A 26,261-nucleotide genomic window follows, 5' to 3' on the forward strand; every position below is an offset into this window, starting at 1 on the left:
TCATCAGAAACATCATCCACTTCATCGTTTTCTTCAAATTCATCTTCGTTGGCTTCTTTTGTTTCATCGTCTGGAAGTTCTTCATATCCCTGGTTGTGTGGATCAACAAGTAGGATATCATTTATAGCTTGCTCTGGTACTTCTACTTCATTTACGGCATCTTCTTGTAAAGGCGGTTGTTCATCAGTCAAGACTCGGCCCCGAGGTGTAACTTTTATAGCGGCTAACCAAGATATTCCAGATTTTCTGAGCCTCGGGTATGAAATGAAAAAAACTTGGTCTGCTTGAGATGCCAATATGTAGGGTTCAAATTTGTTGAACCTCCATGTAGCATTTATATCAACAACTCCAAACTTGCTATACCGAACATCTCTATTGACGGTGGGGTCAAACCAGTCACATTTGAAGAGAACGCATTTCAGCTTCACCAGGCCGGGGAACTCCACTTCGATGATCTCTTGTAATATTCCATAGAAATCAGTTTCACCTTTCACACATACTCCATAGTTCATTGTTGCTCGCCGACTTCCATATTCGTAAGTGTGAAAAGTGTAACCTCGTGTGAAATACATAGATGATGTGGTGACCTTAGCGACCAGGCCTTGTATCAATTCGTGAAACCACTGAGGATAGAATGGATCATCATAATCAACCTGGATCATCAACATATATATATGTATATATATAAATATATAACTTCATTAATTATATAATAAATAACATATTTACGTTTGATATTAACTTAACCACGAATGTGCAAATACGTTTCTCGTAAATTGGTCGTTAATCAGATGGTAGCTTGTCGATGTAATTTAGTCCAACATTTACGACCACATTACGACTACCTGAAAGTGTGGTCGTAAATGCGAAGTTAGTTTACGACTAATTTACGACTAATTTACGACTAAACCTTTTAGTAGCAAAATTACGTCTAAGTTACGACGGACTTTAACATAGTCGTAAGATAGACGTAACATCGAGGTTAATTTATGACTACACATTTGTAGTCGTAAATGGTAGTCGTTACTCTCACGTTTTCTTGTAGTGGTACACCTAGTTCATAATAGAAGGAAACATATTAAAAACACGAAACGGCGATAGAGACATCTTATTTACCAGCGCCGGAGACTGTGCCAGAGTTGGTGCTAAGACGGAACTTAGTTGGAGCGAGAGATGGAGCCTTGTGCAGAGTTGGAGCCAGAGACGGAGGAGGAGTCACCGACGGAACCACCTCCGACCATGACATTGGAGCCACAGACGGAGCCTTGTACAGCGCTGGACTTGGAGCTGGTACCAGAGACGGAGACCTGTTCGGCGGCGGAGGATTTAGCGACGGAACCACAACCGGCCATGGCGTTGTAGGCAGTTAAAGGGCCTGGTACGCCAGAGAAGGAACCTCGTTCGCCTTTAGGCCGTTACTCGTCGGTCTCCTCGTCAATGATGTCGTCATCGGAGACGTCAACACGCGTATCTCCTTCAGAAGACAAGTCGTCGATATCCTCTTCACTCCCTTCCTCCTCTTCCTCTTCCGGGTTATCCCAAGGGTGCTCATCTTCCGGGTCCCCGAATCTCATCGTCCTCCTCTTACGTCATCGCGGTGTTGTTGGTGGAGTTTTCTCCATCTCCAGTATCTCCTCGACTTCTGATGCTTCTTGAAAGAGTGCTCCAAATGTCGCAAACTCTGTTGACTCCAAACCCTCACGGATATCTTCCTCTAATCCGTCGCGAGCGAGTTGTATCAAATACTGATCATTTTTTTGATTAACGATCTCATGACTGAGGAAAAATTCCTCGTATTCCGCTATACTCATGGATCCTTGGTTGATGTCTAGAACCATGTTTAGATTTGGAATGTTTTGTGGAGATGAGAATGAAATGATTTAATAATCAGATCCCTTTTCAAATATATAAATGTCGTAATTAAAAGAAATTCTTAATAACAGTAGGTCATGGCGTGGCGACTCTGTAACTTCTCGATTGTAGTTAACTTAAACGATTAAGCAAAATGATTGCGTTCTTAGAAACGTGTCGTGGGGATGTCAGATTTTAATGATATTCTCATCCCTTTATGAGTTATAATAAAGGTGGACTTTAATACGGGGGTAATTGTTTATTAATTATCTAACTGCACACATTAATGTAATTAGAAGAGTAAGTCTAGTTAAGTAGAAATGTGTTGTGTCAATGTCATTTCCATTTAGTTACGCGAAAAAAATTAAACTTATCGTAACCAATGTAATAACCAAATAATTATGTAACCACATTCACCTTCAAAACTTAAAATCATGTACTAAATAAGGTTCTATAAATATATTATGAAATAGAATCATCGACGAACCTAACCCTCATAAAGAGTATTGACTCTTAGAATAACAATAACTTTTAAATTTAACTACTTTTTATTTAATGTAATTTAGGTTGGTGGAACTATAACTTTTTCATTTAATTCACGCGCCTTCTATCTGGAATTCTTCTATTTAACTTTGTATTATCAGTGTTCTACCATGTCAAGACAGCTAAAAAACCGACCCCAATCTCGAAAAATCTATGGCCGCTCAAGTGCTCCCAAATCTCCCCGACTAAATTATCTGTAAAATCATCGCGTTTCTTGGAGAGGAGACATTCTATTACCTGGGTGATTTCCTCCGGGCTGGGAAACGCGGTTACGCACTTGTCCACGAACCGTCCGTCTTAAAGATGCGCAATATTACACTTATGGTCCATTATGTGACAAGTCAAATCTGCAAAGGTGGTCAGTTTCGCTTGTTTTTCCTCAAGTGCGTTAATGCAGGCAACACAACCGCAATATGCTATGAAGGTCTCCATGTAGCAACATGCATAGGACTTGAGGAGAGTATTAAAATTTTGAAACCTAATGTGCCAACGCATGGATTATCAACCTTTGCTGTGGCCATTTTCAATGTGTGTCTTGGCAGAGACAAGGAAGCCAGCCAAGTGTTTCAGTTGTTCGTAGCCCATCACGCTGACCTCCGCTCGGAAGCCGTTTTAGATATGGGAGATTCGATACAGTGGCTGCTGTCAACGTTCCATGCGCCGTTGCTTAACGCATATGATGAAGACTTCAAATTTCCCGACGATGATGTAATCATGCACCCAAAATGCTTTCATGGCGAAAACGGCAGGAACTTTTACGTTGGGGTGGACGGTTCGTGCCAGAACTGCAAGCTCTATTGGATTTGTGTTAATGTTTGTCAGATGCTGTAAAATATGCCTTTGTTTCTGCGATGCTGTAACTGAACTTGTGCAACTTTATTTCTAGAAAGTGTACGACTTGTCCAATAAGGTGTACGTCAACATAAACGCCGGCTAATACTTGGTAGGTTAAATAACCGTAGACGTTGTCTATTAAATTGTAAGCCTTCTCTAACTAAATGTAGCTTAATTATCATCTCGGTGTACGCGTTCTCCAAGTAGGTATACATTACTTAGACCAAGGTGTACAGACGCGTTATACATTACTTAGACCAATGTGTACAGACACGCTACTAATTATTACGAAGGAAAAGATAACATGAAAGTAGAGACGCAGTTATAAATATTAAAGCAACCTTCAACATTAAAGTGGAATTTTCTGGCCCAATAGTAAAAGAAGTGGCAAGTTGTGAATCAAGCGTTTAAAATTACCGGCCCAAACTCTTATCTTTAATGGAGATTAAGTGGCATTTACGTGTATAGTAATGACTGGCGTGACGTGACGGTGGAGATGACCGTTTCATCTTTCTACAAAACTCTATTTTCTTTACTTATCATCTTCTAGATCCAAAAAAAAATCCAACGATGACCTCTTCATCGTCTCAATCGAACCGGCGCCGTAACCGTGATGCTCGAAGCGCAAGTCCTCATCGCCGCGAAGCAAATCCTTTAATGGACTTTCAATCTCGCCTCGAAGCAACTCAGTTGTTCTTTCTCTCCAACGATCCAGTACCAAACCCCTGGTCTCTTCGTCATGTACGTGAAGCTAAGTATCAGGAGCTATGCATACGTGGGTTTTTAGACCAGGGGAATCTAGTGTTAGATGATCCAGCTGTTGCTGAAGCTCGTCGAATAGTAGAAAACGTTGGGTAGATTTACACTTGTTTGGATGTTCGGCCTTTCTGTCCAAGAGTAGTTAGGGAATGCATTTCCAACCTATACAGTGCCGATGATGAAGTCTATCTCAGGGGATGCCGGTTTGATTTCGACCCCGTCGTGATAAATCAACTATTTATGACTCCATTTGTCGAACACTCTCACGTTTGGGAGGGTGATGATCGCTCAGAGGAAATTAAATTCTTGACAGATGGATGCTGTCCTCGCTGGGACAAATTCTCGTTAACTAATCTCCTCCCATAGTATCATTCCCTCTATAAACTGTGTTCACTTAACTGGCTGCATGGTCTTCATGAAGAGTCGATGATCAAAACCGTCTTCGCTTTCTCTGCGCACTCATCAGGAAGAAGCCTATTGACTTCGGTTGTTTGGTTTATGACCAAGTCCTAGAAATGGCTTGTTCTTCTGATGCTGACAAGAAAATAATTCTCCCAAATTTCATATACCAAACTCTCATTCTGCAGAGGAAAATTACTGCTCTTCCGGGTGATGAACTTTTTATCGGACACCCACTGTGTATTAGTGGAGACGAAGTGGACAGTCACATTCCATGGGGTAGAAGAGGTCGTACCCATGTCGGATAGGAAGTCTTCCTATTTTGAAAAACTATCTCAACATCTAGCTTATTCGGTTTTAAGTACTACTTCGGCAAGAGCCTATCATTTTACGACCAAGTCCTAGAAGCCTATTGACTTTGGTCGTTTCCTTATCTTGAAATTATGTGTAATATTATTTTCCTTCCAACTTTATCATTTCAATAATATATGTACACCTTTCAGCTGATAAGACGGTAATATTGTGTGGAACCAAAACCTTTTAAGGTCTACCATTAAGTACCCTGTACTGGGTTAGGTTTCAATTGTTAGTGGAACAATTATTTTTGTAATAAACTCACTCAACTGCTAATAGTACTTATTTCCTATTTAATTTGTTTTTTTTATCAATACTCTGTCTAAAGCTCACTCAAACTCAGTCATTGCACATCACATTCACTTTCCAATACACTCCAATAATATTATGGCTAGGCCCCAACTCCCAAATCTTCCTGCTGAAATCATGTCTAAAATTATCGGCCTTGTTGGAGAGGAATCAGCATTGTACCTTGGAGCTTTCATGCGGGCTGGGATACGCGGATACGAACTAGTCCATGATCCATCAATCTTAAAGAGGTGCAACGTCACTCCTATGGTAAACGAAAGCCCCTGCCAGCTCGGAAAAAATGGTAATTTTCAAACCTTCTTCCTTAAGTGCGTTGATGTTGGCAACATAGTCGCGGTGTACTATGAAGTTCTCCACCGAGCAACTACTTTAGGGGTTGAGGAGGGAATCCTTGTCTTGGAGCAAATTGTTCCTACGCATGTATTATCAACCTTAGATGTGAGCATATTTAACGTGTGCCTTGGTAAAGAGATGGAAGCAATCACTGTGTTTCAGCAGTTGGCAGGGAATGGCGTTCACCTTAAATCTGAAGCATTATTTGAGATTGGAGATGAGCTAGAGACGAGATTGTTGTTGTTCCATGCGCCATTTTTAAATACATATGGTAGGACCTTAAAATTTCCATTGGGTGACTTTCTAGTCCATTATAACATTGTACATGATGAAGAGTTGTGCAAGAACTGCTGGCTTTATTGGTTATGTCTCAAAATTTCACACATGTTGTAAAGCCAGCTTCTCGGAAGATTGTAGTGGTTGTTTCTCTTTAACATAAGAGTACGAGATGTAGAACTTATTGAATGTCATTATCAACTTCGTGTACGCCTTAACAAACAAGGTGTACGTCAATTAGAACTGGGTGTACGTTATTACAAACATAGGTGTAAACTTTATATTAGACCCAAGCGTTCAAGTTCTCCTTCGAAATGTGAACGTGTCCATAACTTGCGGTAGATTTTTTCCAAATAATCCCTACATCTCCAACCCGTAAGCTTTATTAGCTCATAGAGCTTTTCAAACTCGGCAACTTTGAATGCTTCTCCGGCGCTGGCAACCATATCCTTCTACTGCAGTCCTTTGTACTTTTCCCCCACGTTATGCTTAAGGTGTTCAAGACAAATACCATGGTGTGCACGCGGATACCATCTATCTTTAGCTGCAAATATTGTGGCGCATCTGTCGGAAATTATTGTTAATTCACAACAATCTTCTACAATTGTAGACAACCTTTTTAAGAACCACTTCCAAGAATCCGAGTTCTCGCTATCAACTACTGCGAAAGCAATAGGGAATGCGCGGCAGTCTGCGTCTTGCCCGCTAGCACTAACCAAAACTCCTTTGTATTTCCCAAACATGTGGGTTCCGTCCACCACAAGGACTTTCCGCAAATGCTTACACCCATCAATACAAGCCTCCAGTGACATAAATGCATACTTGAACCTTGTTTTCCCTTCTTTATCAAGTTCGGTTTTGATATTAGTGATTGTTCCAGGATTTGCGTACTTCAGTACGTGAAAGTACTGTGGTAGTATTTTGTAAGACATCTCCTCTGTTCCTTGGGCAGACGCAATAGCTAGCTTTCCAAGCTTTCCAGTACGTGCATGTATATTTGAATTCATTTTGCAGTATTTCCGGCAGTTCCATAGCACGATGTCCACCTTGGAGTCTTTCGTATTTTGACCGCAAAAGAGCTGCAAGCACTCTAGATGTTCCATGTTTTTTGTACTGCCCTCGAACTTCAGCTGTGCATACATGTCCCAAAATTGCCTTCTTCACAACATACGTAGGAGAATCACACAGTTGCTTAGCCATTACCCTCCAACTACACTGTTTATCAACGCATTTAGCCGAAACGAAGCGTTTGCAATGCTGGAATTTAAACCTGCACACCTTCGCGAGTGCATAGATCGACATCGTCAACTTGAACTGCGCTTTGTCCTTAAACATCCTTCCAACATATATATCCGAGTCCTCCTTATTTTAGTCGATATCCTGCGGCTGGAAACCGCTTCCTTCCATATCATTACACACAGGAACTACATCAGCATATTAATACATTTCCGAAACTTATATCCCTTTCATGAAAGCCTCTCCACCCTGAACTCCTATACCCTCGGTGAAAGGAGGATCAACAAACAGATCATCATCTTCGAATACAGAGGTAGATGGAATGTGTTTTCCTAGAGTGAATGCTTCTCCACCATCGAACTGTGTAGTTTGGATGATAGGAGGATCAACAAACTCATCATCAGCTTCGATAACACGATTGTTTTTGTTGTATTGCTTCAGTGGAGTAACGAGAACAACATCATCACTTTCCCCGGTCTCTTTTTCATCTCCAAAAAGTTTTTCATCACAAGCATTGGTGGAATTGCAAACTTTTGCAATTTTTGTGAGAGGAGGATCTACAAACTCATCATCAGCTAAGATAACACGGTTAAGTTTGGTGTATTGCTTCGGTGGAGTAACGAGAACAACATCATCACTTTCCCCGGTGTTTTTTTCAAATGTCTTGTTTTTGTACTGTTTTTGTGGTGAAACAAGAACATTAACAGCACTATCACCTGAATGTGTTTCATCACTAGCACGGGTGGAATTCCACACTTTTGCAGTCTCTGTGAGCGGAGGATCAACAAACTCATCATCATCTTCGATCACGCGGTTGTATATCTTGTTTAGTTGTGGTGGTGTAACTGCAACAACATCGACAGTTTCGGCGGTACCGGTTTCAAAGGTCAGTGCACACCTTACTGTTCCAGAGATAGATTCGCTCAAACGACGATAAACAAAATTTTCTTCGTGGTTTGGTTGGTTCCTATCTTTTTTTGGAGTTGCATGAACAACATCAACGCCTAAGCTGATATCAGTTTCTTCGGTGTACGCAACGTCAACGATTCGAGAGGTACAAAAAAAATCTCTTTGATCATCTATAAGCTCTATGTTATTGCTTCGATTTTTGCTAGATGAATATCCACCAGTAGCCCTTGATCGTTGGCCTCTACCAGACGCCGGTTTTCCAGACCATTGACCTCTACCACCCCTCCATCCAGAACGTTCATAACCGTTTCGATCAGACAGTCCACCAGGCCATCCTTTTGGTGAACATCCTTCGAAATCGTCATCTTCGTCTGTCCCACAATCTTTTCGAACAAATTCTTGCCAGTAATTATAATCATAGTCGCCGTCATCTTCATCTTCATCTTCTCCAACATCATAATCATTACCCTTTCGCTTGTCAGCATCCATTTCTGCGCAACAAGCTACATTTTCAATGTCATCTCCTGACGCTGCTTCAACGTTAGCCTGCTTGTTTTTTCCCCGCTCCACTAATATCTGTTCTCCACATCTATGTTGACGTATATTCTCTGAAGCCAAATTAACCCCACAAACTGCATATGCAGCTGCTCTACTATCCTTGGAACCTCCCACTTCAGCCGACTCAAAGTTTAATCCAATAACTGCTTCAATGGCTTCTACTTGCCTTATTAAATTTTCATCATCATCAACAATTACGGCCGTTGCATTCGTTTGCGTGAAAATATCTTGTTCAGACTTTAAAAATATCATTTTCCTCCAACAATCTTTCTAAATGTGACGAAAACATTAAAAGATTTGTCTGTCCGGTTAAGAGCCTTGAATATTTTATAATCAGTGTCCGTAGCTATCTCCACTGGTGCCGCCCCTTTACCAACCATCTCACTGTCTCCATCAATAAGCCAATAGCACATTTCAACCTCTATTTCTCTTCCCAACAAACCATAGGCGGCAAGAATACTATCTTTCAACCCGCAAACGCCTTTGATTGTAGAGCAGTCAACCGCTCTATCCATTCTATCATTGTCTATCTTGAAATCCCAAACACCATTATCATACATTATCCACCGACCAGCCATAACAACAATCTGTGAAGTTGAGATTCCTATACCCCAACAAAAAAGTAAAATTAAATTAGAACAATCAAAAACAAAGACATTTGGTTATGTCGAAGGGAGATAACCGTGTACCTAAGGTGCTGTTGCTACTGGTCGCCTGAGCTTTACCACTAAAACTTCTATTAGAGTCGCGCAAACCACTATTAGTTTCCAACATATTCAGATCTGGTGGATGCATTTCGCCGACCAGCTGTTCTTGTACTAGGATTTCTTTATATTATCCACCAGACTTGATTATTTCTCACAGTTATCAATTAAGCCCTTCTACAACTTATTTTATTAGTATAATCACTGACCGTTGTATGAACAAGTTTTTGGCGCCAAACAAAGGGTAAAAGAACCGAGATTTACAGAGGTGAAAAACATTGTTTCACAAAATCCGACGAAAAAAAAACAAGTTCACGCGCCAGATCGGAGCCACCGAGTTTCGCACGTGTGGAAAAATCTTTGGATCGTCTTTCATAAGCCGATCATGTTAAGTTTTGTGGGTCATTTACGTTAAGTTCATGGGTCAAAAGGTTAAAAGTGAAATCGATTATTTATCTCTCCACTAGGTATGCAAACCGCAAATAAAAACTTGGGCCGACCCACTTCTACAATTAAAACTTAACCGCAACCCACACCCATAACACACCCTCTCTACAGGTTCACACTACACGTCCTTTGATGATTTCTGATGTTGAACCACTTCAATTTCTCTGATTTTTGGGTGAAACCGCTCCACAACCTGTTATATGCTAAGACTCCAAATACAAGATAAAATGATTGAAAATAGCTAAGCATAAGTGTTTAAGACCAAGAAAAACACAATACATCAAAATTGGTTATAATTTAACCGTGAATCTTAGGGACAGATGCACGTTATGTTAGTACAACTTTTAGTTTTACATTGTTAAACTATGAATGTGAACTGGTTAAGAAAGTTCTATAAACTATAGTAGATATATATATATATATATATATATATATATATATATATATATATATATATATATACTTATTTATCTTTACATAGCAACCCTATATATATTGATTGGATGAAGCATTAGTTTACTAGGATAAGAACTGCGCCTTGCGCATAATGACTTTATATGAAAATTATTTAAGAAATATCTTATGAAAAATTAAATTTATATTTTTGATCGAATTAATATTTTTGGCCATTAAACAATTTTTTTTATTTTTTTTTGTTAATTACATAATTTTTTTACTTATGAGCTTATCTCATTTTTTAAAATATTTTAGGTCAAAAAATCACTTATTGCATAAGAACTTAACGTTTAGGCCGAATAATCTCAGGCATACTATTTGATTACAATGAAACTATGCCAGTTCGGTTTTATATCATATAAAGTTAATTATGGTTATGAGAAGTTTATGTTCACGTGCCAATCTTATATATCTTCAATATTTTTCTCATTTTTGTGTCGTTTTTTTTCATTTTGGTTATTGCTCGATATAAAGATTGATTTTTGAGTTTATTCTCATTTCGTTATTTTTTTTGGCCTGAGATTTAGAAAATGTTTAAGATTTAAAATTATTAAAGAGATACGTACTTAGATTAAGATCTGCGCCTTGTGCAGGATAAATATTTTATATTTATTCATTTTTAATGTTTTTTTTCATATTATGAAATAATAAAATAATAATTATATATTAAATAACTAAGAAATCAGTTACTATTATGTAATAAATTGGCGTGCACATATAAATCAAACGACCGCTCTGGTGTATTCGCAATTATTTTAAGGTAAATAAATCAAAACAATCAATTTTATTTATCGTATATAATATATAATTAAATTTAAATGATATTAACATAGATATATAGTATACTTTTAACAAGGATATTTATTAAATGTGGTTTCTACTCATATGGTTTTATTATTTTTTTCAATATTTGTGTAACAAAATTTTACACCAACGATTTTTTTTTTAATGTGGAATGTTAGTGGTTTCAATAATTTATATTCATTTAAAAAAAACAATGAAGATTTTAAAATTAAAATATTAACTTTTCAATATATGTTCAACGTAGATATCAAAATATAAGTATGTATATTCATATTGTATAGTTTAATATAAAAAATATGAAAAATATATATTTATTCATATGATTTATAATCATTGTATCTTATTATAGAAAAAAATTTAAACCTTGATCACAAAAATTTATGTGAGACTTTTAAGACTTTTAGTAATTTAATATCTTATTGTGGTGCAAGTGATCTTTAAATATTTAGAAATACAATTATTTATTCATATGATTTTATAATCTTTGTATCTTATTATAGAAAAAAATTAAACCTTGATAAAAAAGTGTATGTGAGACTTTTAACAGTTTTAGTAATTTATACTCGTTTTGAAAAATTTAAAATATAATATATACAAAAATCTTAATTTTTATTATATGATTAATGTAATAGTGTAATTTATTTTAATAATAAATAATTAAACAAAAATGATAGTAAATATACAGATTGTTAGCAAATCTTTATTATTTAAAATCATTAATTGCCTTATATATCTTAAAAACATTAGGTAATTCCGTAGGTTTTATTTAAGGAAAGAATATATAGTAGTTTCAATTTGATAAATGAATGGTCCATAAGAGATATACTATATAATATAAAATTTCTTAGAAATTTAATTTTGGACTAACAAAATTCTCAATTGATTCCCAAGCCGCAACGTAAACAAAATTGGAATTTCAATTATGTGACAACTCAGCATGACACTTTTTTAATTAGTGCAAACTACATGTTATAACTTTTTTAATATTTCTCTATTAATATATAGGGGATTAGATTTAAAATTTAATGCAAAAACCGTACATTCGTTCATGATCTGTAGTTCTGAGATTTCCATCCAAAATGTCACAATATGAAATTGTATCCTACTATTTGATCAAAAAAAAAGAAGAAGAAATTGTATTCTACTACATCTTATACACAATACATTAGTCTCCAAATACAAGATAAATTTATTGAAAATATCTAAGCATCTACTCTATTAAAATATGGTCATTTTAAAAATCTACTATATAAAGTCATAGTTAGACCATTTAATTAGTAATCTAACAAATCTAATTATTCTTAACATACTTCCTATAAATAAGTGAGTGAAAGATCATTATGCATTTCAAAATATCATTCAAATTTTATTTAAAACAGTTAAATTATAACAACCTCCGCTATTAACCATATTTAATGAAAATAGTTTATTAATTGTTGTTTAATTTGGTTCTCAAATACATTGGTTATATTTGATAGTTTATTTATTATAAATATATACACGATTCAGATGCTTATTCTATTACTACAATTTTTAAAAAAATTATTAAACTAAAACGTATAGAAGTGCAGTATAAATATCTTTAAAATTTTGTTTAGTCTTATTAAATTCATATACTTTGTTCCTCTATGTTTATTTCATTGAAATTAAATCACAATATGTATATCTAATATTAATTAATAACTATGTATCACCAAACATTAAAAAATATTTATAAAAATTTATGCAAATATAAATATAAAAACAACAAAATGCTCCAAAAATAATTTTTAGTTCTACGTTATTCAAATTACACAACTATTTATTTTTATATAATTTATATTTTCACTAAATTAAGACAAAATTCACAAGAATGAGCGGGTCCAACTCTAGTAAATGTTTAAGACCAAGAAAAGACACAATACATCATAATGTTATAATTTAACTGTTGTCTTACGGACATATGCACGTAATGTTAGTACAATTTTAGTTTTACATTGTTATACTATGAGTGTGAATTTATTAAGGAAAGTTCTCTAAAATATAGGTTATACTATGGTGCGAATTTATTAAGAAAGCTCTATAAACTATAGTAGTTATATATATATATATATATATTTTTTTTTTTTTACATAGCAACCCTATATATATTGACTGGATGAAGCATTAGTTTATTAGATTTAATATTTAAAGCAAAAACTGTACATTCGTTCATAATTTGTATCTCTGATATTGTCCATCCAAAATGTCACAAATCAATCAAATTGTATCATCCTATATATGCCTTATACACAATACATATTTTATAGTCGAGCTAATACTAATTTATTTTAAAATATTTACAACCAAAAATAATTTTTAGTTCTACGGTATTCAAATTACACAACTATTTATTTTTATATAATTTATATTTTCACTAAATTAATACAAAACTCACAAGAATATGCGGGTCCAACTCTAGTAAATGTTTAAGACCAAGAAAAGACACAATACATCAAAAGGGTTATAATTTGACTGTTGTCTTACGGACATATGCACGTAATGTTAGTACAACTTTAGTTTTACATTGTTATACTATGGTGCGAATTTATTAAGAAAGCTCTATAAACTATAGTAGTTATATATATATATATATATATTTTTTTTTTTTTACATAGCAACCCTATATATATTGACTGGATGAAGCATTAGTTTATTAGATTTAAAATTTAAAGCAAGAACCGTACATTCGTTCATAATTTGGATCTCTGAGATTATCCATCCAAAATGTCACAAATCTATCAAATTGTATCCTACTATACCTTATACACAATACATATTTTATAGTCGAGCTAATACTAATTTATTTAAAAATATTTACAGCCAAAAACTTATAATTACAATAAAAATAACTACAACAAAAATCTATACAAATAAATCTTCAAATCACAACCAATTCACTTAAAATACAAATTTTACAGCTAAATTTTCAGCCAATCATCCACTATAATCAGAGTCGGCTCATTACCATTGATGCCCTTGGTAAACAAAAATTAGGTCATATAATTATTAATTTTAATATAGCATAAAACATTATTAAAAATAAAATTTTCAATTTGCAAATTTTTTTTAATAAACTATTACAGAATTGAAATAACTTAGATTAACATTTAGACCGAATATTATACTTCATATGGTTCAAAAAGATGTGCGTTTTAAAGTTTTCATACGAAAACATATTAAATTTGAATATAAATGCATTTTTTGTGATTATCTATTTTCCTCAATTTTACATCAATAAAAATTCGACAAAATACAAGTTTTAATTTATTTTTATCATTAGTTCCTAATAAAAATGCATAAAGCACAATATATACATTTTAAACAAATATCTTTTTTTTTTTCTGAAGCAAGCATCTTAATGAAAATAAAAGGTATATTAGTAAAATTTAGACCCTAACATATTAAATTTGGAGTGGGCTTCAAGGCGGTGGTCGCTTGTGATGGCCTCCATACTAAGGGTCTGACTGGTTCAAACACAACGGTTGCGGTTGCAGGAGTTTGCGGATGCAGATGGTGACGGTTTCTAGCGGTTTTAAGAGATTTGTACGACTGGTTTTAGGGTTAGAAATGGGTACGTTTTCGGAATACTTATGACTGGTTAACTACCAAATGCAGCAGCGGTTAAATAATATATTAACAATATTTACATTTTATATAATTATAAAATAGCAAAAATTATAATATTATAATAAATATAAAAATTATATTTAGAAATTTATAGTTTTAAATTTTAAAAAAATATAGAAAATATTTTAATTTTGAATTTTATAATATTAATTAAAATGTAATAGATATATTTTAGTATTTTTATAATTCCAGTTTAAAATTTTTATTGAATATTTTTATTTTTGTATTAATATTGTTTTAAAAAAAAATTATCCTTCCGCAACCGCAAACGCTAGTTGGAACCAGCTTTTGAATTTAGGAGGTTTAGAGAGGTTTGAGGGATTGTTGCAAAACGCCAACAATCGCTACCTACCGCAAAAGTTGCGTTTGCGGGTGGCAGCGGAGAAACCAGCCACACTCTAAATCAACATCGACTATAATTACAAGTTCAGACAAAACAAATCAACACAATAGGTTCTCTCCTGGTGTTGACACATCAGACTTTTAGAGTCTTAAGAGGTTGACATGTCATTAACTGAAAAAACTTGAAGAACCAATCGACTTATTTCGTTTCTACACATCATTTATGTACTGTTACGTTTTTTCTTTTGTTTGCCGAGCAAAATACTTTACTTTTTTCTCTGTTAACCCCATTGTCGATGTTTTAGGTTATGGTTCGCGAGAAAGAGAAGTGATAGAGAGTTAAATCCATGTCCTGATCCGAGATTCTTCTTCTTCTTCATGTGAGCATCATGGAGCTCTAGCCCTAGCTCATATTCTTCTTCGTCTGTTTAACACCTCCGAACCGTCCTAGACATAGGTCGAACCACCAGCCAACAATCAAACAAGAACATGACTGACAGACGACCCACACCAAGGGTTGGAGATGAAAGGCCAACTGGCCAGCCAAAAATCAAACAAGAACATGACTGACCGTCCAACCCAACACCATGGTCCGGAAGAGCTACGTGACGGGCTAGGGACGATCCGGCCAGAGTCACAAAACTTGCTCCATGACTTAGACCAGTTCATCCACTAAATCGTCCCGCTAAATCAAGGCTTAAGGCTTTGCAACCCATACCAAGAGTTTGCGTTTTCCGTTAGATCGAGGCCTAAGGCTTTTCAACCCGTACCGAGACCTAATGTTGTGTTAGACCGGACTAGTCAAATATCAGAGTACTCATGATACCAAACCGAGTAACCACAACAAATATCAAAATACATTGATTCAAGAAATATCCATACATTAAAATAATCCGAGACCGGCGCATGGCCTAATGCCAAACCGAGTAACCACAACAAATATCAAAATACCGTTCACAAAAGGCATGAAAATCTATTCCGGTGGTTCTAACGTCCAGCACCAAGCTATCCGATCATCCTTAATAAAGCCACCTGCAAAAAGGACAACGAAGTGGGATGAGTAACCTAATGTTACTCAGCGAGCTGGCGGCCTCTACCCGCAACCTAGACTCTAACCCGAACAACCCAAAATAACAATCAATCTATCCTTAGCATGCAATCAAAGCTAAAGCTAAGGAATCAATCACAAAACAATAACCTGAATTATTATCTAATCACACTGTTACTAAGTTAGACAAGGCCTCCTACCATGAATCTAATTTCAAGTAACGGGAACCTGCATGAATAACAAGTCAATAGCCAATCTTTAATTTAATCACACCATTCACAATAACCAGAAACTAATTAACTATTACTCGAGTCTAACTCTTAACACCGTATTTCGGTGTTACCACTCACTCTAGGGTTTCACAACCCTCTACTCTACACGACACTCTAATTGGGCCCAACAAAATCATTCTTCCTCCACACAAGGGACACCGGAAATCCCTTCACTATTACACCACACAGGCGTAGGCGCTCGGGAATCACCCGGTCAAGGTCCTCAATCGGAATCACCATGCCCCGGTCCTCGATCGGACTTGCCGGGGGCTGTCACATCCACGTGTGACACTCGGCCTTGGTGATCAACCAAGCTAAACCGAGCCCACCACTTTCCGGACCACGGCCGGCTTAGTGGTACCAATTTGAGGAAGCAATGACCTGCCAAGAGCAGAACCACCACGAGGTTCTCAAATCTATCTCACACACTTGGGAGTTACCTAACACTCTACTAATCTCAATTCCTAAGGAAAATACTTGGCTCTAGAATTCAAGTAGGATTCTTTGGCTAAACACGTACTCATGATTGACTCACTAGGATTCTAACACATAACCAAATTCTAGCAACTCAACCAGTTAGTCGCTCCCTTACCAAGAGCTGACTAACCTTAATCAACAAGATTAATTAAACAAGCAAGCATTTAACTACTCTAACAAGCAATCTACTTAATCAAACTGTTACCCGGATAGTTAGCCTTCTGCTATGAAACTATCTTTAGAGATAACGGGTACCTGCACTCAACCATATCAACACGCAATAATAGAAAACATGATGCAACCTTGCCCTAGTCCTAGCCAGGTTATTAAATCAGTCTTAATTCCTTTCATCTCAGCTTAGCCCTTGCTAAACTGAGTCCGGCTCCATAAATACAATAACCCTAAGGACTCTATCACCCAGTAACATGATCATTCTAATTTATATGCAGACTCGATCTACCCTAAATTCCAAGTGGAATTCAAACAAACCAACTCACAGTGTTCTAGGCGAGAAGCAGTTGGTTGATCGGAGAGGACTTGGCCAAAACCCTAGGGACGACTTGACTAGACTGGACTGAACTGATCTCGACTTGGACAGAACCTCGGCTTGATCATGTAGAAACAGACAGGCCTGGGCGGACTGATCTGAACTCGGACAGAATCTTCTTTAGCTTCTGGACAGTTTTTCGGACTTCCCGGAGGAGTATCGAACTTCAGAACTTTGACTGATCTGAACCCGTCGAACTGATCTCTCTCAGGACAGCACCTCCTCTTGACCATATAAGATACTGACTAGCTTGGACGGATTGATTTGGACAGAGCTTCCGCCTCACAATCGTATAGAATCGCCGATTGGACAGAACTAACCTTCTCGGTAGAGTATTGGTCTTCAGAATCGACCATACTCTTAAATCGACCACTTTCTCTCTCTCTATCTCTCTCTAGACACGTTTTATGCTTGCCTTGGTGTGGAATGGGATGTCTGAAACTGAAGGGAGGGGCTGAGTATTTATAGAAACCACCGACCAGTAATATCGAGCCACACCGGCGACTGTGTGTCAGCCCGCATGCTTCCGGTTGCATGCGCGGCGACACACGGGCGTACACATGCCCTCATGCATGTATCAGTCACATGTAATAAGACACCTCCACGTCCAGATGGCTTGCTGTATGGCTGGAATGCATGCGATGCGATGCACGGCTCCCTACATGTCGATCAACATGCTTCGGTTGCATGCAACGCGACATCTCGTGCTTCCACATGTCAAGCTGCATGTGCTGCTTCCATGTATGGCGACACCTCGAGCTTCTGAAGACACTTAGCTGGTTTAATGGTTGCCACCACGTTCTTATCCCATAGATCAAGCCACCTCGAGCTTCTCGGTTTATTTATCTGATTTCGGTCCTTCCGGCATATTCTCGACCCTCGATCAATCCCGAATATTTTGCTACTCCCGTTCTAATGAGCTGAAATTTTTTAATAAACTCCAATCTGAATTCTGACATTGGCGGTAAATATTTTCCGATCCTTCGGCTTCATCGAAAACTTGCATAATACCGAAATTAGGGTTTTCGTCCAATTTCGGGTTTTCCCGTCGTGCTTCGATTCCGTCGTGCTTACTTCCCGTCCTACTTAAGCTTCCAACATATTATTTTTCCAACATAATATATTAGCGTTACGGAATTTTGTAGAAAACTTCATGTTGAAGAAACGTCATTCTTCTAAAACGTCGAGCTTCTAAAATGTCGTGCTTCCAAAACGTTCATCAGATCAATCTATCACATTGTCTAACCATGCTCGAGTGACATATTCGACTCATGGTTCACCCACGATCAATTCTTAGACTACCTCGTACTTCACAACTTCTCGATTGATCTTTATCGCCCGCGATTCGAGCACCAAGTAGATGCTCGACCAATCTTCCATTTTTGAGGTATAAAATGGCCGAGAGAGTAAAAGTCAGAATCCCAAAGCCAAGCGTATTTGGAAGAATGTTACAAGAACACTCATTTCTCCGCCTTCCAAAACAAAGGATTCTCTTTGCGAATGAAACAACATGATTTAACAACATCTCTTCTTCAGCGATGCATTCACAAGCCCTCTTGAGATTATCATGAATGAATTAAGAAGAAAAATACTTATAAACGACATCTTGTAGGTACGTTGAAGGAGGTGAGGTCTAAAAATACTCATATTCTCAAGAGATTCTCGAGACAGCTTGTATCCAATGATTTTTTTTCAGTTTTGTTGTCTTCTCTTATCTCTACCATGAGCTCCTGCATAATTCCAGAGTCCAAAATTACAATCAGGTTGGTAACCTTATGTTTGATTTGATCATATATTAATATGCATTTATGGTTTTATGGATATGAACACATTTTCTTTGATTATTATTTAGATTCTCTACTTGCTTTAATATATGTTTGTTCACATATGCATATGAATATCAATTTCTCAAAACATTTAGGTGTAAGTCAACAAAACAGCGGTAATCTTCTCAAGCTTTTTTTGAATAAGTAATAGTTTGTTATTTGGGTTATGCAATTTTTTGTGGCTATGTAATTCTTATATATTATAGATATATAAGTGTATATTTGGTTTTATGTTGCGGGATTATAAGTAGCTTTACACTAAATAAATTAGCATTGTTTAATGTTTTTTAACTGAATAAAATCTTGTCTAACGTCTTAAAATACATAAATCAATTCTTCTTGCTATTTGATTAAATCTTTCATATATTATGTCATGGTGGAACTTATTTTTGTTTAGTCTCATATACACAAAGCTAACATAAGAGATTTTCGCTTTTGTGGCAGCCAATTAAGTATAAAACTCCAAATTATTCTCATAAGCATTAGGAAAGTGGAAAAATGAGTAGTAATGAAAAAAAAAGGTTAATTTCTCTTCATTTTCTTGGCATTGATTAGGGATTCAAGTATAATCTTCACGGCAAGTGAGATAGATATGGATAAGTTCTTCTATAGAATAAATATTATATTTTGCTTCATTCTTCATAATATAATTAACTAAGTTGACAAAAAGTAAATAAATTCTAAAATATGAGAAACATAAAAAGACATCAAAATTAACATAAAATGTAATATATATTAATATATAAAATTCAAAGAGAATATACATATAATAGAGTTTTATCTTTGATCAGTTTGTTTGAAATAAAAATAAAGAGTTCAATGTTTTATCAATTTATTGACTAGACAAAGATACGCGGCAAGGAGGAGAAGTATCCAAATTTGAATACATGACAAAAAAAAAATGAAATCTTTACTTAAAATAATTTTCATATACTAAACCATAGGCCTGGGACGGATCGGGTATCCGGATCCGGATCCTTATCCGGCGGATCCATAATTTTACTATCCTTATCCGGATCCGGGGTTCGCGGATATCCGGGTGTCGGATATCCTTCTAAAAATTATAATATCCGGCGGATATCCGGATCCGGATTTGGATTCTTAAAATAAATAAAAAATAATATTAATATATATAAAATATTAACAATAATTCAAAAATAAAAATATATATAAGGTTTTTAATTATTTCTATGCATAATATTACAAAATTTACATTAAATTTATATATACTATTATAAAAATGAAAATATATTAAATAAAATTAGTTTTTATATATAGATATTACTATTTTTGAAATAGTTATTAATAAAATTTACGGATCCGGATATCCGGACTAAAAAATCAAGATATCCGGATCCAGATTCGGCTTTGACAGATCCAACATTTTACTATCCGGATCCGGATTCGGCCTCTCCGGATATCCGGATTTTCGAATCGGATCCGGATCGGATCACGGATCGAATCCGGATCTCGGATAAAAGTTCCAGGCCTATTAGTAAACCAACACGTAGAGCAGGTGATCCTTTAGATCACTTCAACTTTTGTTAACGCTATTTCTAATTCTTAGCAATGTGTAATATATGTTTAGATTATCAGTTCGAAGTACAAAAATTATGAATGGTATTAATAAAATTATTTACTTACACAATAAAACTTGATTTCATCATATCCCCTAGACTATATTTGCGAAGTGATTTTGCCACATGTTCTTTCTACAATCAATTTCATAAAACAAATATGACATGGCTAATGAAATTTATGACATGTCTTATAGCTTAATATGACATGGATAGTTGCATTTAATGTTAATTTATATTTTTGGTAAATTTTTTAAAATATGATAATAACTCATATATTACATTTAATGTCAATTTATATTTTTTGAAATTTTTTTAGAATATAGAAATAACTCATAAATCATCATTAAAATAAATATATTCAAATATGTCATTATAAATTTAGAAATATAATTTAAGTATATATTTTTAAATTATAAAATTATATTACTAAAATTTTCAAAAATGTATGCAATTTTTTAGAAAATTATAAAATTTTAATCGTAAAATCATTATTTATATATATATCTACAAATTTTATAAATATTGTCTAATTTTAATCTTTGGTAATTATGCAATTTTTACAAATTTATTTAATATATTTAATTAAAATAAATAGATAGAAAAACCTATCTAAGATTATAATTTCAAATATATACATGCATTTTCTTAAATATAATTTTTATATTTAATTAAATCAAATTTATATTAAAATATTGATACGGAAAAAAAAATTTACAATATTAATAAAATTTTATTTTAAAATATAATTTATATTTATCTGTTAAAAAATATTTTAAATTTTTTTAGGAAGACATCTAGTTAAACTATAATCATTAAGGAAGATTCCGCGGCGTAGCCCGGGTTATTATCTAGTAACTCCAAAGATTAGAAAAAGATCAACTTAAACTCGTCAACAACAAAAAAAAATAAACCCCAACAATTGAGTTGTGCGTGGAAGCATATTACAAAATACAAAAAAAAAAATTGGTCTTTTCTTTTCAAAATAAAAGCCTAAAAATACATGAAACAACAGAAGCAACTACAGAAAGAAAAGTCAACTTATGTTTTCCGGTTGCTGGGACCAAGCTTAAAATCAATAAAAAGGAACCCAATCTGGAGAAACATTCAATGGGGCTTATCCTAATTAAGAATATTAGTTAGTCCATCTTCATCTTGAGATTTGACAAGTGGGACTCTGCCCAATTTGCTCCATCTCCCAACTTTTCTTTGAGGCGACCTTCTCATGCCTTGGTACATATTCCTATATTTTGAACCAAAAAAGAAACAGTTAGAAACAAATTTTAATTAAATATAGTCGTAAATAAATTAAAAGGAGAAAATAACCTCAAGTTTCTTGACAAGGTCTTTTGCAGAAGGAGCAGAAACAATGATATGACGAGCAGTTGGTGTAATGAAACCTTCTTCCACTGCTTTGTCTATGAATGATAACAATGAATTGTAGTATCCTTCCACATTCAATAGTCCCACCTTCGCATTCGTTTTTAAATTATACAATCATTAGATATAATTCATTAATTATGAATTTTTATAAACAATGTAATATAAATGGAGGCGAAATGATTACTGGTTTATCATGGATTCCAAGCTGTGCCCAAGTGATTACTTCAAGAAGCTCTTCAAGTGTACCATATCCACCTACGTATATATAGTATCTTCCATTAGTTCTCATTTACTAATCCAAATTTAGATAGAGATTAGGGGTTTCGTTAGAACAACGTAAAAAACGGTAAGAAATTGTAGTAAACGTGATGTTAATGAGATAATTTTTATGTTTACCACTCTTTTGGTATCATTATTCACATTTATCACCATTAAAAAGACATTTTCAAAAATACTTTCTTCATTGAGTGGTGAAATACTCTTATACATTTGTTCTATATATATAATAAATAATTTTTTAAATAAATAAATAAAACAAAAATAATAAATAATAAAAATATTTTTTAAAAATGTTTTCGAATTATACTTTTTCAAATTCAAATTTTTTATAACTTTTTTTTTGATTTTTTTTTTGAATTTTTTTTCAAAATTTCTTTTGAAACTATTTTGAATTTTTTTTATATTTTTTAAGTATTTTTTATATATTTATTATAATCCTAAATATCACATTCTAAAAATCTTACCCCACCTCTCAACTCTAAACCCGAAGTCTAGATTAATTAACTCTAAGGTTATAAATATTTTTTCACCCTTCATTAAAAGTAATAGTAAAAATGGTCAGTATAAACATGAAAAGTGGTACTATGAATGTGATATTTTTGGCAATTTTTCATGTTAATAATTAAATTTGCATGTTGGCACCATCATTTTACCATGTTACCGAATGGTAACACAAGAGATGGCAGACGGTCTGCCAGTACAATATTGCTAATCAAAACAATAATACATTAAAAATGTGGATAAGAAAAAGAAAGGAACCAACCAGGCAAAGCAATAAAAGCATCAGAGTGCCTAGCCATTTCAGCTTTCCTTTGGTGCATGTCTGCTACTGCCTTCACTTCTCCCACTGTCTCTCCTGTTATCTTTATTCACATATACAATTTACAAATTATTATTATTGTTATAGCCATCCAGCACCACTTGTGTGTGTCTTATGTATATTCCAAAACAAAATGACAAAAAGTCTTACACACTCACACCACTTGTTTTATGGTATCCATATCCTCCCACAAAATTTTATTTTGCAATTTGTGAATCTGATAAATTATTCGACTGTAATTTACAAATCCAATTTTAGCTATATGCAATCATATGTTAGACCATCTCCAATTATGTTCCTATATAATTTCCACTAAAATAAAGTAACTCTATTATAGAATTGGTTTTGTTCTGATGGTTAAGTGGAATATAGAGGAATGTTGTTTTTCTATTCCAAATACAGTGTAAAAAAACAACATTACTCTATATTCCACTCTATTATAGAGTAACTCTATTATAGAGTAACTCTATTATAGATTTAAACATTGGAGCAAAACTAACTTTATATTAGAATTATTTTATTTTAATGAAAATTATAGAGCAACCACCGGAGATGCCTTTAGCCAATTACATTGTGAGAAACGATACGTGTAATGATGATTTAGTCTTTCGAGATGGTTGTCTTATATTTATCACTTTGACCCCTTTCGTAGAAAGCTAATCATATTTTGGGCAACATATTGGTGACATTAATTTTATTGTTTTAAATAACTCAAAAGCTCTAAAATAAGTAATTAACTACACTTGAAAACTGTTTTTTAACAAAAATAAAAGATAAAGGAAATATGAAAATATCACTGCCCAATAAATTGGGGGCATTTTGCCTCAATTGAAACCCTCTATGATATAAGACAAATATGCGATACATGTCTAAAGATAACATTTCTGAGGTTGATGTATATATTCTATTATCTACCACCAATTTGTCGAAATTCTTTATTTTTGTATGAAAAGTGGCAAAACCAATAATATTATTTTGGAGTTATATTTCGGACGTACCTCTTTTGGCATTATTGTCTTGGGGATAACCCTGTAGACAGTAACAAGACAAAACAGTTAGTTTAAAAAAATAAACGTCACAAAGACTACTACACGTATGAAGATTATATCTTTTAATAATTGTTACATTTTAAACTTTAATGACTGGAGAAAACTGAAACAAAAAAAATGTAGAAAGCTAACCCGATGACATGGCGACCTCCATTGTAAACAGCTTGAGAAATCAAACCCATTAAACCAATGCTCCCTCCACCATAGACAAGATCGATATTTTTCGATACCTAGGAAATAAACATTTGGTTTTAGTAGTTGTTGTCATAGCTAACTAGTAAATACTACAACTGCCGATAAAAGAGAGAAAAAATCACACACGTAACAGTGGATAAAGATATTGTAGAAAAAACTTTATATGCGGAAACTCCATAATCACATTTTTGGTAAGAGTACTTATGAAAGTACATGAAAAAGATGGTAAAAAAGTATGAGCGTTTCAATCACAATTCAACTAAAATAATTTTGAATGTCATCCCTTTTTATTTTCTAAGCTTTGGAACTATACTTTTACCAGTGACCACAGTATGCACAAACTGACGATGATATTCTTCCGAATAAAAACCATCTAAAGAAAGATAATGGGCAGTATGAATAGTTGACTCCACTAACTAACTCTAAATGGCTAAGATTTAGTGAAGACATGTTATTGAGTAAACCCAACTTTTTGTTTTGGTGGTAAATGTAAATTTATAATTTATTTGACATGCAACGTTTGATATTCAAAACAATATCAATATAGATCCATTAGTCTTCTCTCTGCCATTGCCATTGCTAAGGACTCCAACCCCACTCTATTTTTTACTATAAAATAGAATTTATGGTAAAAATGCTCTAATTTTATTCTATTTTTCACTATAATAGAATGAAAAATAGGTTTATTCTAAATATAGAGTAACTTTTTTTTGTTTATCGCTATATTTTTTAATTCTAAAATAGAGTATCATTGGAGCAAACTCAAACTCTATTATAGAATTACTCTATTTTAGGTAAAAAAATAGAATAAACCGTTGAAGATGGTCTAAAATACACAAGTATTGTTCGTGTGTTTGAGTGAATACAAGGTGATTAAGAAATGGTATAAGCTATCTGTATTGTTTTGCTTTTAGTTTGTTTTGATAAATGCCAATTTAATAGCAATATAGAGTTAACTAAAATGAGTCATGAAAAATCTGAAATAGAAGGAATATCATGTGGTTTTGGTTTCCACCGTTTCAAAATCTGAGACATGAGTCTTCCTAAAAACTTGGAATTCCAAAGGTTTTCAAACCGAGAGAGGAAAAAACAGACTTTTTACGGTTGCTCATAAACTGTGACAAAAAGATAAACAGTTTAATCTCCAGATTCAAAGCTACTTTTCTTGTATATACAAAACGAAGAACTAAGAAAAGCAAATAATAAAGAACAAGATTCTAAAGAAAAGAAAGAAGAAGAGAACAAGAAAGAAAGAACTTGGAATGTTTACCAGTTCGGCTCCGAGTTCGATAGCAGCATCTCTGTAACTGGTTTTATTACCAGCACTACTTCCACAAAACACACATATTTTCTTGAACTTTGGTTCAACTTCCATCTCTTTATCTTTTTTTTTTCCAGTACACAGTTCTGTTTTTAAAATATTGAAAGAAGAATCTCTTTCTCGTTGTGTGTTGGTGTGAATGTTCTTTGTACATACATATAGAAAATTAGAGGGTGGGGTAATATGCCCTAGCTCATACGCTTCCTAATAGTAATATCTTCAAAATAAACTTTTAAAATAAATTAATAATAAATATTGGCTACATGACTTTGACATATTTTTTTTCTTCCTAAAACGTTAGTTTGACACTCTCGTAATAAATACTTAAATAGATAAAAATACTTGAAGAAAAAAAATACTTAGACCACCTACGATGGCACTTCGTTTTTTTCCTCTATAATTTAATCTAAAACAGAATAACTCGTTAAATATAGAAGAACTTCACTTTTTCATTCCAAAAATAAAATAAAAAATGATATTATTTTATATTTCACTCTATAATAAACTATTTCTGTTATAAAATAAATACCGTTGGAATAAAAATTACTTTATAATAGAGTTATTTTTTAAAAAATAGTCTATTTTATAGTAAATTATATAGGGAAAATTTGAGTGGTGCCATTGGAAATAGTCTAAATATTTTTTTATTTGTTATGTTATATGCAGATAAAGAATATACAATTACGCCGTTCAACAAAAATAAAT

At 34.0% G+C, this 26,261-nt stretch overlaps 1 protein-coding gene across 1 annotated transcript; it reads right to left on the reverse strand.

Annotated features, from left to right (window-relative positions):
* Nucleotides 1-21,403: 21,403 nt before the first annotated feature.
* Nucleotides 21,404-25,742, reverse strand: LOC106337168 (cytokinin riboside 5'-monophosphate phosphoribohydrolase LOG1-like). Its single transcript, XM_013776226.1, has 7 exons — nucleotides 25,506-25,742; nucleotides 24,173-24,270; nucleotides 23,990-24,020; nucleotides 22,935-23,034; nucleotides 22,077-22,147; nucleotides 21,836-21,979; nucleotides 21,404-21,752 (listed from the first exon to the last, which is right to left on the reverse strand). Exons 1-7 carry the CDS (start codon nucleotides 25,608-25,610, stop codon nucleotides 21,660-21,662), a joined length of 642 nt encoding a protein of 213 aa, XP_013631680.1. The 5' UTR covers nucleotides 25,611-25,742; the 3' UTR covers nucleotides 21,404-21,659.
* Nucleotides 25,743-26,261: the final 519 nt, after the last annotated feature.

This window comes from Brassica oleracea, chromosome C4 (assembly GCF_000695525.1).
Source record: "Brassica oleracea var. oleracea cultivar TO1000 chromosome C4, BOL, whole genome shotgun sequence".
Taxonomy (NCBI): domain Eukaryota; kingdom Viridiplantae; phylum Streptophyta; class Magnoliopsida; order Brassicales; family Brassicaceae; genus Brassica; species Brassica oleracea.

Excerpts from the sequence above, each read along its gene's own strand:
- LOC106337168 (XM_013776226.1), bottom strand. The coding sequence starts at position 25,610 with ATGGAAGTTGAACCAAAGTTCAAGAAAATATGTGTGTTTTGTGGAAGT. Across the intron at positions 24,271-25,505 it reads TCGAACTCGGAGCCGAACTG|GTATCGAAAAATATCGATCT; the intron begins GTAAACATTCCA and ends TTTATTTCCTAG. Across the intron at positions 24,021-24,172 it reads GGAGGTCGCCATGTCATCGG|GGTTATCCCCAAGACAATAA; the intron begins GTTAGCTTTCTA and ends TACTGTCTACAG.